This window comes from Calypte anna, chromosome 18 (genome assembly GCF_003957555.1).
Source record: "Calypte anna isolate BGI_N300 chromosome 18, bCalAnn1_v1.p, whole genome shotgun sequence".
Lineage (NCBI taxonomy): Eukaryota > Metazoa > Chordata > Aves > Apodiformes > Trochilidae > Calypte > Calypte anna.
In genome coordinates, this window is record NC_044263.1 from 131,881 (window position 1) to 148,756 (window position 16,876).

Consider the following 16,876-nt stretch of genomic DNA (forward strand, 5'->3'; position numbering starts at 1 on the left):
CATGTATGTTATTTCTTGGTTCAGGAAGGTGGATCATTTCCACCTCTCTGCGCTGACATTCCCACACCAAGGACCTCACTGAGTTCCGAGTTCTGGTCATGCTCAGTGACCGCTTCGCCTTGGCCGCGGCTGGCGGCAGATTCAGAACTTCCGAAGCAAAAGTACTCCGGACTAGTGCACTGCAGGGTGGGAGGGAGGGCGCGCTGCCAGCCGCGGCAGGAGGCAGGGCGGGAACAGGGGCAGGGCCGGCCCGCGGATCCCCGGCCAGGGGAGGCCCGCGCCGCGGGGCCGTGGCCGCCCCTCAGGACGGTGCGCAGGGCCTCGGTCAGAGGCCGATGCGGGGGGCGTCCGAGCACTGACAACCGCCGTGGAAAGGGCCTCCAGCGTCCCATTCGGTGCCCGCCACGGCGACGCGTAGCCCAGGTACGGCCGGTTCCAGGCTGCACTTGTGCCCGCCCGGACTCTTCCTCGCGCGGCCCCTGCTGGCAGCGCCGCGGTTTCCGCAGGGGAGGGTCCGCAGGTGCACTGCTTCGCCGGCCGGAGCGAGATGGCGGTGACACCGTCCGGCCGCCTTGGTGCCCTGCCAGGGCCCAGCGATTGCGGCCGCCTCCGAGCCTCGGGCGGCAGCGATCCCCGGGGCGGCGGCGCGGGGCGGCAGCTGCCGCAGCGCTGCGCTGGCGGGCCATGTCGAAGTTGCGCGGGGAGGCCTTCTGGCGGGAGACGCTGCGGAGCGCACACTACGTGGTGGCGCCCATGGTGGACCAGAGCGAGCTGGCCTGGAGGCTGCTGAGCCGTCGCCACGGCGCCCAGCTCTGCTACACGCCGATGCTGCACGCCCAGGTTTTCCTCAGAGACGCCAACTACCGCCGCGAGAACCTCTACGGCGAGGCCTGTCCCGAGGACCGCCCGCTCATCGTGCAGGTGAGCGACCTGCCCCGCCGGCCCGAGCACCGGCGGCGGGGTTCCCGGGGGCTCCCGGGGTCGGCCGTGCCCTGCGCTCTCGAGTGACACCACAAAAGCGAGTTAGCCTTGCCAAATAGACCCTCGCCTTCCTCATCGATCTCGTTTGTGCTAAATCCAGACGTTTTTCAGATGCGCATGAATTCAAGCTAGTCAATATCATTACCGTTTTAAAGTGGTTATATTGAATGATAGTACTATAATTTTCTTCACCTAAATGCCATTAAAAGTACTTGGCTCTTTAACTGAAGGTGTTTTTTATGCTTATCCCTTGTCTAGCAAAGAGAATTGAATGTCTTAGCTACAGGGGCTGGAGCACTGGACTCCTCACAAGGTTTCAGTGCTCTACACCTCATCTTTAGAGAGATCACAGCTGGTTTTCTAGAGTCAAGAGTTGTTCCAGATCAGATACCATTTTGAGAGATTCACAGTATTTTGAGTCATTCAATGAAACCATGGTCTCAGTGCTTAGCTGTAGAAAAAGGATTCAAGGAAGAAAGGACACACTTTTAAGCTTGTGTTGCTTCTCCTTCTTGAGTACTGTGTGAGGTTCAGGTCCTTACCTCTCCACATCATCCCAAAGAGAGAAAAGAGCTTGCAGAACTGGAGAATGATAGAGGGAAAGACAGTTAGCATGAGCAGCGGAGTGGGTGATTTCCACTTGTGGAGCAGTTAAATGGATGAGGACATGTCACCATGTGTCCCTTCTGACTGAGGGGAACGATGAATGAAGTCTGTGAAAGTATGACTGGCTTGAAGGTGATTAACTGGAAACCAGTGTTAAATAAGGCTAGTGATGGTTATATACTGCAAAGTTCTTTACCATGGGATGTACTCCGTGCTGAAAGGTTACATGAGTTTAGAAAGCAAATGAAGGAAGACTCTTTTGAGGGTCATTAGCTGCAGGAAACACCACTTCTGCTTCCCGAGTTGTAGAAGATACTTTACAGCTTCTGCTGTTCTATAGGCATCTGTTGTTGGCTGTTACCAGAGCAGATTGAGTTGGGCCTGTGGTCTGTCTCAGCACAGCTTCATAAATCCTTTTTTCCACAAAAGGCAGTTCCTTTTCCCAACAGAAAAATACAGGTGGCAGAAATTTAAAGTCTTAGAAAGCTAGAAGTATTTTGGGCACAGATCTTCAGCTCAGTAAGCTGTGTGTTCTGGATGAGCCTATCTGAAGTGTGTCAGCTACTGTGATCTTGCTGTATCATCCTTCTTCTTACTGACCACTATTGGACATAAGACACAGAACTAACTAGATTAACGTTTTGAGCAATGCAGTACAGCAATCCTTGCAGAGTTTTGCAATATTAGTGGGCAGATGGGTTTTGGTCATAAACCCTTGGGAACAGCTTAGGCAGAGATACACCTGAGCCCAGCCTGTTCTGTGGGCTTGGTTTACTGTATAAAAAGTCCTGACAGATGTGGCTTGGTTGGAGGTTTTCAATTATTTCAGTCATCTCAGAGAAAGCAAATGCCTTTTCTGGTTTTAGCTGGTGTCAGCCATAGTTTATTTAGTGCTGTAGGTTCTAACTTACACCTGCTCACGTGTGTTTAAGTTTAAATCCACATTATTTAAAGATGTAATGACATTTTTTTTTGTTAATAATGAATTTTAGAAAATTGTTTAAAAGCATAAATGAGATGCATAATCTAGGTCATCAACAAGGCAGCTTTGAATTAACATAATTTTTCTTAATTCATTTTTGCACTGTGCATTAAATGTAATATTAACTATATTTAAGACTGAGCATTTGACTTAACAGCCCAATGTGTCTGTTTCACACTTCACACTAATGTGAATTAATTTTAGAGGCTGTGGTGCTTTTTGTATATACAAAGTCTGAATTTTGAGAAAACCCAGAGACACTGCAGGTATCTCTTCTTCTGCACCATCACTACATATTAAAATGCCATAGATTCTTATTTTCCAGCTGATTTTTAAAATAGTTCCCTCTTATTCTTGGATACTAAATGTAAAATATTCTACAAATGTTTCTTTGCCTCTTAAATGCTCATTTTTCTCACTGTCATTTGAAGGTTGGGGATCTTTATCTGGTGTCACAGGATTTTATTGCTGTGGCCTTTTTTTTGTTTTGTTTTTTTTGAGAAATGCTTTTTCTATTATTAACTGTTTTCTGTAGTAGTTGCTTGATAACTATGTCATAATGTGTTATCAGTACTTGAAGAAAGCTTTTGCCTGATTATTCCACTTTTCTTTGTCTTTCTCAGTTCTGTGCCAATGACCCTGAAGTGTTTGTCCAAGCAGCACTGTTGGCTCAGGATTATTGTGATGCCATAGACCTAAATTTGGGTTGTCCCCAGATGATTGCAAAGAGAGGTATGTGCAAATTGGAATCTTGAATAAATAGAGAAATAGAGTGTTTCAAATGTGAATATGGCAGTAAAAAGTCAAGATGACCAAATTAAGTCTGAGGGGAAGGGGTGGCTGCAGTACTGCTGAAGTCAGACCTAATCAGACCCACTTTAGCAGGTAATGCTTTGCAGTGCCTAGAGCAAACGTTAGATGTACTAATAATTAATTCAGACTTTTCTTGAGTGACAACTCTTGTGTTTAGAATAACCTTTAGAAAAAGTATTTTAGCAAGAGTTTGATTTTCTTTCTGATTTCAGTAGCTCAAGCTGCCTAATTTTTCAAAACTGCATTTAAAATTATATCATGCAGGCACTTAGTGTTTTCTATTGCCTCTATACTAACAGAGATTTATATATTGCAAAAACTGTTATGTTTGAAAAACAGAAACAATTTTGGAAATTTTGCACCAGTTAGGATGTTGAGGAAAGTTTTGTTCAGTGACTGCTCATTCCCCTTCCAAAACATCTTTCAAAGACTAATAGGGAAATGATCAGTGGTATCCAGGGCAAATAGATCTTTCAGTATGATCAAATTTTATCCCGAAGGGAATTTTTTAGTGCCTGGTATAAATCCCTAAATTTGGACTTGGAGCCAGTGTCATCACACCACCCTTAGGGAGTAGCAGTGAAAATAGGGTGTGAGGATTCATTGCTTATCCTATGAATCTAGAGTGGCATGGGGAACAGAATGATCCAACCCTTCCAGTTTGGACAGGGCAGAGCAACTCAGTTTCTGCCAGTGCAGCATATGATTGTCTGCAACTTCATGTGTGAACATTTATGAAAACTGTATGCTTCAGAATCTTACTCTTCTGTACAAGTCTGTCATGCTATTTTATTATAGGTCATTATGGAGCGTTTCTGCAAGAAGAGTGGGATCTTCTTCAGAGAATGAGTAAGTCTTTAGAGAAGCTTCACCTTGAGAGGGAATGGAATAAACTTGTCATCAAGAGGAGGTTTAGGGATTTTTCTGGAAGAAAGTGCAGTGCATTTTGGTTTTGGAGGGCTTTGTTTGGTTGGTGTTTTTTTTTCCTTTCTTACTGTACTTCGGTGGCACCCTCAAGATACTTAGTGGTATCCCACTACAAACTGCTGCTAGATCTGATAAAAGACTTCAGTAACCAAAACAGGCTTTATGTGAAAGACAGTCAATTAAATCCCAATCTAATGATGGCTTAGTGGTTTTCCAGCTATAGAAACATCAGAACTCCCAATGCCTTTTTCATTTTGAAGTTCTTTGCTGCCAGGAGTTGTGTGTCTGCTTGAAGCCATAGTTGCCCTTTTCTGATCAACTTGGCATATTCTTTCTGTACACACCATAGCCGGTTATGCCTCTTTTCTCTAAAGTTGTGTGAGATGTTTTCACACTGTTGGTAGCAGCTGTGAACAGTATCACATTTTTCTAAGAAATACATTTTGGAATTGATTTTAGAAGCAAGGTTTTGGTCATTGTGTAGAACCAGGAATGTGCCTTCACCCCACTTGAAACCAAGTGTCTACACCATGAAGTTAGAGAATCTCACTTCTGTTTACATTTCCCGTGGTCCAAGGAATCTTGATATTTGGCACAAAGATACTGCTGAGAACCTGGAAAGATACAGTGCTTCTCTGACCATGTAATGTGACTGTTTGGGCAGTTTTCTTAGGAGAGAAAGATGCAAATCAGAACAGCCTCAAGGTGAAAAAGAGAACCCAAATCACCTAGTTGGGTAAGAACCCAGGCTGTCTAGTAAGAGAGTTGTCTTACCAGGCTGCCATATAAAAGGTGGGCAAAGCTTCCTCTTCGTCCTTCTCCCCCACCCTTCTCTAAAATGATAGAGTACTATGTTCTGCTTGTATCTGTATACACCTGTCTTGCTCCTTTGAAAGGGTTGTAAGAAGTACCTATCATTAATGCTTCTGGGATGTGGACTAGAGGGAAGCAGGTCACTTTCAGCATTATACATCCAAGCTCTGGAAGAGGATTTCAGGCACATCATCATTTGGTGTTTTCCTGTTGGATATCTTTGTTAGCTGTCTTTTTCGTAGTTTTTCAATCCCATGCACTGTGTAAAGACTGTGGGAGTTTAACATGTTCTAGAACCCTGGCTCTATAGCCTGCATTACTACTTGATTGGTTCCATAGCCTACTTCAGCTAATAAGCCTCTGCTTGCCGTGGTCAAGACTCTACTTGTCATGATTATTTGGGTGATAATTTGCAAGAAGCAAAGCATTTCTTGTGGGAAAGGTGAATTAAGTGATTGAATATTAAGGTTGGCAGAGTGGGAGGAGTACAGTAGTTTGTGACAGTAGTAAACCTGTATCAGTCATTAAGATTTGAGGGGGGTGGCCTTTGAAGGTGTAGTTTGATGCAGTGGAAGCATTAGGGCTATTAAATTCTAAGTACCTAATGCCTTGATGTTAGAATGCAGTTTTTTGTGCTTCATGTTTTTCTATTACTTGCTTAACCTATGCAATAAGGATTAGAGAAGACATTACTGATTGTTTAAGCTGTTAAAACTGCATAGCATTGATATTTCAGTCTTTTTCTGTACCAGACCCAGTATCAGATCTTAAGGCGAGCAGGCACTTTTCATAGCATTGTGCACCCACTTACCTGTCTTTTCAATCTTTCCCAGTTTTAATGGCTAACGAGAAGCTCTCTGTTCCCATCACATGCAAAATCCGCGTTTTCCCAGAAATTGACAAGACAGTGAAGTATGCACAGATGCTGGAGAAAGCTGGCTGCCAGGTAAGGAGGCAGCTGCTCCCTGTACTGTTGCACTGGACACACATCTTTATGTAAAGCATCTGATGACCAGATCTTGGTGTAATGTGGTGATGAATAGGCTTTATTGTTTTAAAAATAGGGAAAATGGGGTGCAGAAAAAAATGTACATATTTGCAGTCACAGGCAGTAGGTCAATAGGAAAATGTAGAAGGCATGATGACCTCAAACTCTTTCTTGTAATTAGTGCACAGTGTGGCATCCTTCACTGTGGTTGAGCATCTCTGTCTTAGTGTTGCAAGGAAGTGTGAATGCATGAAATCCACAGATTGTAGGAAGAAACAGTATCAAAGATGGCCACTACTAGTGAAGAAACAGGCAGCCTTCTAGGATTTAACTCCAGTTAAATTGGAAGAGACAGTGTTGTTAGAGCCAGTACTGGCAGCATTTGGGCCTTCTGCTGAGGATCAAGCCAAATCAATATATCTCCAGTTGCAAAGTGAATCACAAATGGGTATCAATACAATAGGAAATCTGTAGCTTCTCCCAAGATACAATCTTGTCATGCTGTGGAACAGCAAGCTTTAGGAAGCCTACTCCATGCCATGGCAGGTGAGTTGCTGATACCTTTCTGTGATACCAAGTTCCCGCACTGTTGGAATAGCAATGGGAATTCAGTGGCATCTGTGAAGTGTGTGGGGTGAAAGGAAAGTTTTGTCAGTGGATTTGTTCCAGTCATTCATACACATGAAAAGTAAACGTAGCTTTATGTTGTAGCTGCTGACAGTGCACGGCCGTACTAAAGAACAAAAAGGACCACTTGCTGGAGTGGCATCTTGGGAGCACATTCAAGCGGTCAGGTTAGTAAGGAGTACCAATCTTTGTGGATTTCTGCTAACATGGTATGAAGGCAGATTTTTAAGCAGACTCTGCAGTGGCATTGGAGAGCAAACTGATTTGTGTGACAGGAGTAGAAAATCTGAGTTGACTCTGATTCTCAGTTTTATATGTCTGTTTTACTCACTGGTACAGAAAAGCTGTAAACATTCCTGTATTTGCAAATGGAAACATCCAGTGTCTCAGTGATGTGGAAGAATGTATCCGTAAGACTGGAGTGCATGGTGTCATGAGTGCAGGTAAAGAAAATCAACTTTTACTAGTAATAGATGAGAATACAAACTGTTTCTTCCTCTCTTAGCAGTCCCATATACATTTATTAAAAGCTTACGGCAGACTTAATTGGTGAACAGCTTTGACTGAAAGCTGAGTGGCCATTTTCTCTCCTCTTACACTGGCTGTCTCTGAAAGCACCAGGAGTAACTTAAGAATTGTAAGAACTGTTATATTATACCTGTAGTACCATTGAGACAAAGGCAAACTGGACTGCTGTTGTCCTGGACCTCTGTTGATCAATTAAATCTTTTTTAATGGATCTTGATGCAATAAGTATGTGCACTGATTAGTATTCCTGCAAATGGTTCATGTTGTGTTGGGACAAAAAGGACTTGGCTTACCTTCCTACAGGAAATGCTAGGACAGACATGAAGAAGCCTCTTTCTAATCACTTGCACAGTTGAAGCAGTGATACATATTTTATGTGAGTTTGTAGAATCTTGTTAACCAGTGTTTTCTAATAATAAGAATTAAGAAACTAGTAGAAAAAAGCATAGTCAGAAACAGTATCTCTAAACTTAGGCCAGACAAATGTGAATAGAGACATAAGGTGAGACACCCATTGTCCAAGTAGTTAACCACTGGGCAATAAAAACAGTGATTTCTCTATTTTTTTACTGTATTATTGTCAAGATTGGTTGCCTTTCTGGAAAATGTACTTTAATTATATTTTATAAATATATATTTTATATAAATAATATATATATATTATATATATCAAATATAATATATATTTAATAATAATATAAGCTCTTTGGCTCAATTAAGAATTGTATTGTGAAATACAGTATATGCTGAAGTCAGGCTAGAACTCTATGGAGCCTGTGTTCTTCTTTGTGAGTACATGGGTGATGTGTCTGTGACTGGCTAGTAGAATCAGAGAGCTGGTAAGTTCCAGAGCATAGATTTTGTTTTGTGTTTCAATCCTGGAACGAAAGTTTGAATATTTCTTTTTCATTCCCTAGAAGGTAATCTTCATAACCCAGCTTTGTTTGAGGGCCGAAACCCATTGGTGTGGGAGATGGCTGAGGAGTATCTGGAGATAGTGCAGAAGTACCCTTGTCCTTTGTCTTACGTTAGAGCTCATCTCTTCAAGCTCTGGCATCACACGTGAGTATCTCCAGATACTTTCAGGGCTCATCCTGCTTAGCAAGTGTCTGGCTTTTTTGAACAAGGAATTGCTTGGCCATAATTAGTGTGCTGCAAGGTTTTCTGTCCTGGGTCCGGCTGCAAAGAAAGTGGGCTGAGGCCTTTACCTTTTGCTGCATATCTGGGAAACAGGTTACAGGGGATGAACAATTTACCAGAAGATAGGGTGTGAGCTCACAGCACATCAGCTACCATGTGGTAATTGGTCATCTACACACAGACACTTAATAGCAAATATGAGTTAACTAACTCCTTGTTCATTGTGAGGCAAGCTGTCTTGCATTTATTGTGGAGTAAGAGCATGGCCATGGGCAGCTACTGAGGAGCAGCTGCTGAACTGTGTGTTCATCTTAACTTAGCTCAGAATACTTCGGTTGTGTGCCAAGTATTTGGAAAAGAGTATGTATGCTTTTCTCTGGACTTAAAAGAAACCAGCTTCTACAGAAGGCAAGTGCAGCAAGAAAAATCTATACAAAGATTTTATAAAGACATTTTTAGTTGATCTCCTCAGTCTAGCAATAATGAATAAAAATGACTTGATGTTTGGGATTTGCCTCAGGCTTCAAGTATACCAGCAGCTGCGTGAAGAATTAGCAAAAGTGAAGACTCTAGAGGGCATTGTAGATGTCAACAGGGAGCTGAAACTACGATGCCAGGTACCAAGATGGGACCTAATCTCCCAGAATAACAGTTTCTGCACTTGGTGGGAATTTACAATGTATGTCATGTAGTTGATGTGTGTTAGTCACTTTATTGGACCTTTGTGATACCAACCATGATATTGGTAGTTTAGTACAATAACAACTTCTTAAGACTTGAGCAGCTTTACATGGAATAAAGTTGATTTAAGAATTACAAATCTGCTGTAATTCATCTTTCTTGGAGGGGGTTTGCCTATATTTAACTGTCAGTAACTTTTGGTTTAAATTCCATTTTGTGACTTCCTGGAGTTTGAAGTATTATTTAGACTATTTCTGGAGAACGTTAGGAAAACTGACTGTAACTTTATGTTGCAGGAAGAAATAGCTAATCAGAAAGAAGGAGAAAAGCCAAAAGAAGGATTGCCTTTTTTCCACTGGATCTGTCAGCCATACATCAGGCCGGGGTGAGTTGTTTCTTCTAACATATGTACCCATAGACCTCTCCCACCCATACTGTCAGTACAGAGCCACCCAGTTCTGTTCTTGGAGTGAAGACTTAAGGTTACTTTTTATTCTGGTTTGGGTTTTTTTTTCCCTGGTTATTGCTTTGTTTATGGGTCTACTGCTCACAGTATGCATCTTCTCCTTTGGATCCTCCTCAGATTTCTGTCTCTCTAGAAAGTAAAAACCAAAAATCGACTGTAGCTGAGAAATGGAAGCTGTTGTGCAACAGATGCACTACCTGACACTACTTTACTTTTAGATGTAACATGAATATTGATGGTAACTGACAGGGTAGCAAAAATGGGACCTATGTTCTATTCTATAAAGAATGCTTTTGTTATACGGACAAGCTTTTCAGATAGCTTATTTGCTTTCTGTTGTGAAAATTGAGCTGAAGAAGAGAACGAGCATGTCAAAATTAATATTTGAATAAATACGTAAGTAAAACATGGGAGTGACATGTTAGCATGTGTCTAATTCAGCTGACCATCTTTCACTGATTTCCCAATTGATATATCTGACAGTGCGTCTGCTATTAACAGCCAATGTTAAAAAAAATAAAAGGTGTTTTTTTTTTTTTAATCTGCTTTTAAGGGTAATGACAGTTCCTTGTAATTTAGCCATAACAGAAAGGTTTACAGTTTACCCAGATTTCTGCAAACCAGAATATTGGTCAGGAAACTCCTACTGCTTCCCTTCAGCCAACTTATGATGATATTCACTGTTTTAGGCCAAAAGAAAGATGCAAGGAGAATGGAGCCAGTGGGAATGAAAAAGGTGTGCTAGGGAAACGTTCTCTGGAAGAGGAGGAAGATGGAAATTCTGAGCTTTTGTCAAAGAATAAGCAAAAAAAGAAGTTAAGAAATCCAAATAAAAGCTTTGATCCGTCTTTAAAACGTAAGGTCTATTTATTAGCATAAATGGTTTCTGATATTACATTGACATAAATTGCCACTCTTTATTTTCTCTGTTTATGTGTTTGTTGAAACTTTAAAAAGAGGGGATTATTGGGAAATTCTGGTAGTAGGCAATGTGATTCAAATTGCATTCATTAGTAAAGAAGTCAAGTATCAAAGTTGTAGGTCACTGATCCACTATATAAAAAAGGCTTTTTATGATGAAAATGCTTTACAGACTGGATTGTAGCTGTCTCTAGTATCTGAAATTGGAATTTCATATGCCATTCGGGCAGATGTCCTCCTCTTTTACACTTAAAGGTGGAAATTTTATGTTTGGATTTAGCTTAGAGGCACTTAAAAAGTCAAAACATCTTTACCTTTGCACTCTTCTTTCACATACTGCATTTTTTATTTCAAAAGAGTCTCTGGCTAGAAAAGCACCAATCTTTGTCTGATCCTGATTTTCTTTAAACTTCTTCCACATAAAAATACCATTTCAAAAATCAGGTGTCTCTCTCTTTCTTTTCCAGCCAAATATGCCAAATGTGATCAATGTGGAAACCCCAAGGTAAGTCAGTGCTACTGTCCATTAAAAGGAAAATTAAATGACCATATTGTAGGCAATGGCTCAGTGTCTGAATGGAGCTAAGTGACAAGTGCTGTCCCTCTGGGGTCTGTAGGGGGACCGGTACTCTTCATTTTCTGTTCCTGGATGAAAAAAAAAAAAAAAATAGCATTCCAGCTATGGGAGGGGGTGATGCTGCTCTCTTTTGTAACACTGTTGTGGCACCTTAGAAATAGCCAGCTGTGAGGCATTATGGGAAAAATACAGTATGTTCACCCTGCCTGCTTCCAAAGCCACCCTGTTTCACAGCTAATCCAGGTGACACAGCTTGGTCCATCAGCCATGACTATCAGAAGCTGGGATTAGGCTCTTTTGTTTTGTTCTTACATCACTAATACTGTGGGCAGCCCTTGAAATTTTGCAACTGGGCCCGTTTGGGTGGGGTTATATTTTTTTTTAGCTCATGTTTCTAAGCTGTATCATAGAATAGGGAGATAACAACAAAAACAAGATTTCAGCCAAGGGCTTCCTGAGCATGAGGAATCTTTTAATTGGGGTGGAGGGAGACACACGAAACAACAAAACCTCACTTTCCTAAAGAATTACTGAGCACCTGTGAGCCAAAGCACAATGGACACCCCATCTAGTATAGCAGAGGTATCAACTACCTGAGTCTCAAATGCTGTTGTCCCCAGTAGCATTGTATTTTAATGCAAACTCAGATCTATTTTATGCTGCAAGTAGGGATGTAATTGCTGTGGTAATATGTATTTTAGGCATAGCTACAGGTGGTAACAAGCTGTCAGGCACTGTGTTTCATGTACTGCGATTGTAGAGCACTGCCACAAGGTCACCAGCAATAAATGTCATAAAACTCAGTCCAAAGTATTTATGGCACTTACCTGCTGGTGGTGCGTAATGCAGGCTGCCTGAGAGATTGTGTTGCAGATGTTGAATATGGATTTTTTTTTTTTTTTTTTTTTTTTTTTTAATTTGTTTTGAGCTTGGTTTTGTTCTTAATGTACAGTTGATAGCTGCTTCCCATATGACATCATCTTCACTAGATTAAGGTGTGACTGCCTTATGTTTTTGTTTTTTGTTTGTTTGGTTCTTTTCCCAACCTAGGGCAATAAATGTGTTTTTAACATGTGCCGAGGATGCTGTAAGAAAAGAGCATTCAAGGAGACAGCTGACTGTCCAGGTAAGTGCAGCTATCCTTACAAATCATCAAGCAAATGTATCATCTCCCATATAGTATTCATCTGATTCCAAAGCCATGAGATGCAGTTTCCAGCCTATATAGGCATGTTCTTTACAACTGTAGGGAATGAGCTGTTCTGTTTACTGGCACAATCATCTCTTCTCAGTTTCTTTGGTTTGTTGTTTTGGGTTTTTTTTCTGATGTTCTTCTTCAATCTTTGCTTCTTCAGGTCATGGACTACTTTTTAAGACCAAATACGAAAAATCTCTTTCATGGCAGAGTAGTCAAAGAATAATTCAAACCCCAGAGATGAGTCAGAGAGATGTAGATGTGGGGGAGACTGCTGTACTGAAGGAGGCTGCTGACGGTGCAGTGTGCAGCTTTGGAAATGAATAAAGTGTTCCTGCCAGGCCTCTTCCTCCCTGGGCCAAAGAACATCTCCAGCTCACCATCAGCTGTGTGAACTTGTTCCACAGATTTATTTTAACTTTTGAAAATGTTTTATTTAAGTAAAAAGCTGCTTACTCAGGGAATTATCCTGCATTTAAAATAAAATGAATGCAATTAAATTTCTCATGCTGTGTTTTTAAAACTGAAAATGCTGGATTTGTGGTCTAGGGGGACTAACCTACATAAGCTGCTGTCACCATCTGCCTCTTGTTTGTTCACTACTACTTCATGTTCAGTTTTTAATATTGGGGAATAAAATTATTATGCTAGAACAGCCTTCTAGCATGCTAAAACAGCAATGCCAATGTCTTCTTCTCCAAAAGAGAATATGTCGCATTTGTCTGAGTTTCAGCAGGTTGTTTTCAATACATAAAGGAATATATATGTACTTTGAGACCATCAGTGTAAAACTATCAAGATGTTGCTATAACCACAATGTGTATTAACAGTATAGTACGATGAAGCTTAATGGTCTCCCATGAGCGAAAGGCTGGGAGAAAATGAAATCTCTATTTTAATAGAGAATATTGTCTAGCATGATATGCCTATTTCAAACCAAGGCCATGAACTTTTCCCTGCGCAAAGGCTCTTAATTACGGGATCATTTGTTCTCCTTCCTGCCTGATAGATTCTGAGAAGTGTGTTAAAAAACCAACCAACAAAAAAAAAGACACAGGTCTATACATGCAAGACCTGGTCTGGCTTTTACTCTTTTTTTTTTCCCCCCCCATGGGCTTTATGCATCTCCTAGCCTTCCAGTGTTCATTATGCTGTGAATAATGTCATTAGCTTAAAAAAACCAAAAAAAACCCTGAAGAAACCAACTAAACAAAAAATCAGGAATAGTATGCAGCTGTTTAATGACCTGCAGAAAAGTCAAGCTATTCTGTGCTCAAGCTAGAATAAATAAAGATTAGCTCAACTTTGAAAATGTATTGCCCCGTCACCTGTTTTCTAAATGCAGTTTAGTTCACTGAACACTCAGTGGCTGACCCTGCTCTGGCATATACTGCCACCTCCTGCAGCTGCAGAGCTGCTGGCAGCTCGGTGCACTGAAAGCAACCTGTCTGCTGACTGTTCACGCATACTTGTCACACATGCCACCTGCTGAAGGAAGCAGCATAGCACTATGCCTCGAACTCTAAATTAGCAGGCCTTAAGCTAATGTTCCTCCAAGGAAAGTGGGTAAGAGATTAAAGGAAAAAAAAAACAAACCCAGAAACCAGCATTGGGTGGAGTGGGAAAATGGAAAGGAGAAAGATGGAACCAGATTTGCTTGTTACTTGAACAAAATATTCTCCATAGTGTTCTAGGAATAGCACCTCTGAACCTTAATCAGCTTGTTCACCACGACTTTCAGCAGTTTTCATAATTTCTGACGACCTCTGTATTCAAGTTTACACACTGCACTGGCAGCTGTTCTAGCTTGCTTTGTAAATTGGAACTAGCACATAAATGGATGGAGTGAAAGGGTGTGGCGTTTACTGCATAGGCCCATGATTCGTGTGGGAGAACCAAGTTTAAAAATGCTTCTCTACCTTAAAGATGGAACTTGAACCCACATCTCCCCCTCTTCTGTGGAACTAGTCTTACTTCTTCCCTCACACAGGCATACACTTTAAAGCTGTCAAGTATTCTGATTTCCCTGGTCTGTTTGAAAAGCCCCTTCTTCTAAAAGCTAAATGTTCATAATAATGGAATTTCAAACTGCTTACCTGAGCCTTCCTGTTTAGTTTCCCAAAAACATCAAAAAGGTCAATCATTCTCCTGCTCGCTTTGCCAGAGAAAACTTACTGTCAGAAAAGGCATTTCCAGTAAAAACATCCACTGTTACAACACACTAGTGGCCTGGTACTAAGCAAGAGGTTTGGGTCACATTCTTAACCACACACGGGACTTTTAGAACACATCTCCCAGCAAGAGCAGACTCATCAGTCATTTAACAGGGTGAAGGATCAAGCTGGCTTTAGGCTCCCAGAGTCATAAAGGGACTTATACTTGAGAGTCCCAGATGGGCACATTCCTATACAGAATTAATATTTAAGGCATATTTGTCCCCACTCGCTCTTCCAAAGCATTTTTAATAGGCAATTCAGATAGATCCACACTTAAATTGTCAGCTCCTGTCCCACGACACAGCAGCAAACTGCAGTCCTCTTAACACAGGACTGGAATGCTGAAGTTAGGCTCTGCAACTACAAAACACCACACTAATGGAAAAAAAAGTGTTGCAACCTGAACTTTCATTTAGACATTCCAGAAGATGATAACCTTTCCATTAATAAAGACCATCAGTGAATCAATTGCTTAATAAACAATGCTTGTGAATTAGGAGGTACTATTACAACATGAGTAAAGCCAAGACATTTGCCATTCATGCTGGGCACACCTGCATCTACACTAACTAGGGATTACTTTCAGGCTAGGCAATATATTTATTATCCTATTTATCTCTAGTAAGAAAAATTACAGCCTGTCAGCTCAGCAAGGTAATGTCCTATTTTGTTTCAGTTCCACAGGCCCTCAAGAAGATACAGTATTTAATTTTAATGGGAGCAGAGGAAAGAAAGGGCAGTGCTCTGCCTGTACGATTATGGTGAAAATGGTCCTCAGTCTGGGTTTGAGGGACATGGGTCCTTTTATCTAAATCTATTTTCAGAGACAAACAAAAAGCACCAGTGGTTCACCTTACAAAAAGAAAGCCAACAGCCTTCATTTGGCAAACAGCTTCTGAGATTACATGATCAGAGAATTGGAAAAAGGAAAAAAAAAAAAAAAGAAGAAGAAAAAAAAAAAGACCTAAGACTGAAAACCCTGGCTCTCAGCCTATATTTAAAGGATACAAACTTAATGTACAAACAGATGTCAGTTACATAAACTACAGACAGCTGGAGTGTAACAGCCAAAGCTGTAGCTGCAGATGTACTAAGAGAACTGCAGCAGTGGTATCTGTGGGATCAAGGACAAGATTACCTAGCATGATCTGCCACAGAAGACAGATTTCAGGTTTTGCCACTTTAATTCTTGTTTTAATTAGACCATCTCTTGCTAATACTGCTACCCTCTAGATTGTAGCTTCTGGTACGTCTACTGAAGCCTAGCCTTGAGTTATTTCTTTACTGCCAAGCAACTTGCATTATTTATTTACCAACCTCCTAATTCATCTCATACATTTCATTTCTCTTAGAGGGTGACATACCCTATTAGCCAGCTTCTGTTGCATATCTAATTAATTTAGCCTGCTCAAGTTCTCGTATGAGATAATCTAAAGTTAGGTTGTTCTATGTTCCGATCCTATGAAACACAAAATTCACAGATCCATAGGAACACAGAAGCTAAAACAGGATCAGTTGAAGTACAAAGCTCACTTTCAAATTTGAAAGCAATCCTTCCCCTCTTCCATAGCAGCATTCAAGAGAAGCAAAGTCAGTTCCATACCGGTTTGGTGGTTTTCACCCTACTACAAATTCAGTTGAAGGACTACTGGAAAAATGAAATTCTGATTTGTAAGTCGTAAGTGGGTGGCACAAGAAAATAGTAAGAGCACTGTCCTGTGGTGCACAGTGCCACCCATTGCCATCTACTTCATGTAAAAAGTTAGAGATGGCATAAGAAGTTCTAATAGCCTTTACTCTTTAAAAATAAATATTTTTTTTTTAATCAATGCTTTGCCAGCACTTTCTACCTCTGTAAGATGGGTCTTTATCAGAAGCATTGTTATTAATAAAGTTTCCTCATTTGTTTTTCTGGAAGTATATATAACATTGCATGTAGCAGAAATAATACATTATTCACCAGCACCTTTGAGTATTGTTCAGAGGATGGAACAATCCTGAAAATCTCAGCTATGTTTGGAAGTAACACTGAGTCTGTTTTCAGCAGTGCCAGAAAGCACTGTACAGCTCATAGGCACATGGCATGGGGCAAAGACAACTCTGTGATTTTCTCCCTCATCCACTGAAGTCTCTCAGATGACAGCAACTTAACAGATGATGCTTCCCAATCATGATTCAAGCACTGGTGGAATCTCCCCCCTCTTACAGCCCTCCAGCTAGAAAGCTGAGCAACACAGACCACTATGCTGCACAAGTTCTGGACAGGTGATTACCATTCATCCCCAACTACTTCATCACAGATCTCATAGTGACAGTTTCTACATTAACACTAAAGTTAGTTGTGCTAATTAAAACTGCCTTCAACTGGCAGGTAGGACTGAAGCAGGTGTTGAACGATGCCTAGAAGAAATGCTC

The 16,876-nt window shown here is 41.1% G+C and overlaps 1 protein-coding gene across 1 annotated transcript; it reads left to right on the plus strand.

Moving 5' to 3' along the window:
- The first annotated feature begins 568 nt into the window (after window positions 1–568).
- On the plus strand, window positions 569–12,745 carry DUS1L (dihydrouridine synthase 1 like). The gene is made up of 13 exons (XM_030462004.1): window positions 569–921; window positions 3,193–3,301; window positions 4,181–4,231; window positions 5,956–6,068; window positions 6,822–6,904; window positions 7,077–7,180; window positions 8,183–8,327; window positions 8,926–9,022; window positions 9,383–9,471; window positions 10,242–10,408; window positions 10,941–10,978; window positions 12,101–12,176; window positions 12,406–12,745. The coding sequence occupies exons 1-13, from the start codon at window positions 685–687 to the stop codon at window positions 12,570–12,572; spliced, it is 1,476 nt and encodes a 491-aa protein (XP_030317864.1). The 5' UTR covers window positions 569–684; the 3' UTR covers window positions 12,573–12,745.
- The last annotated feature ends 4,131 nt before the right edge of the window (window positions 12,746–16,876 follow it).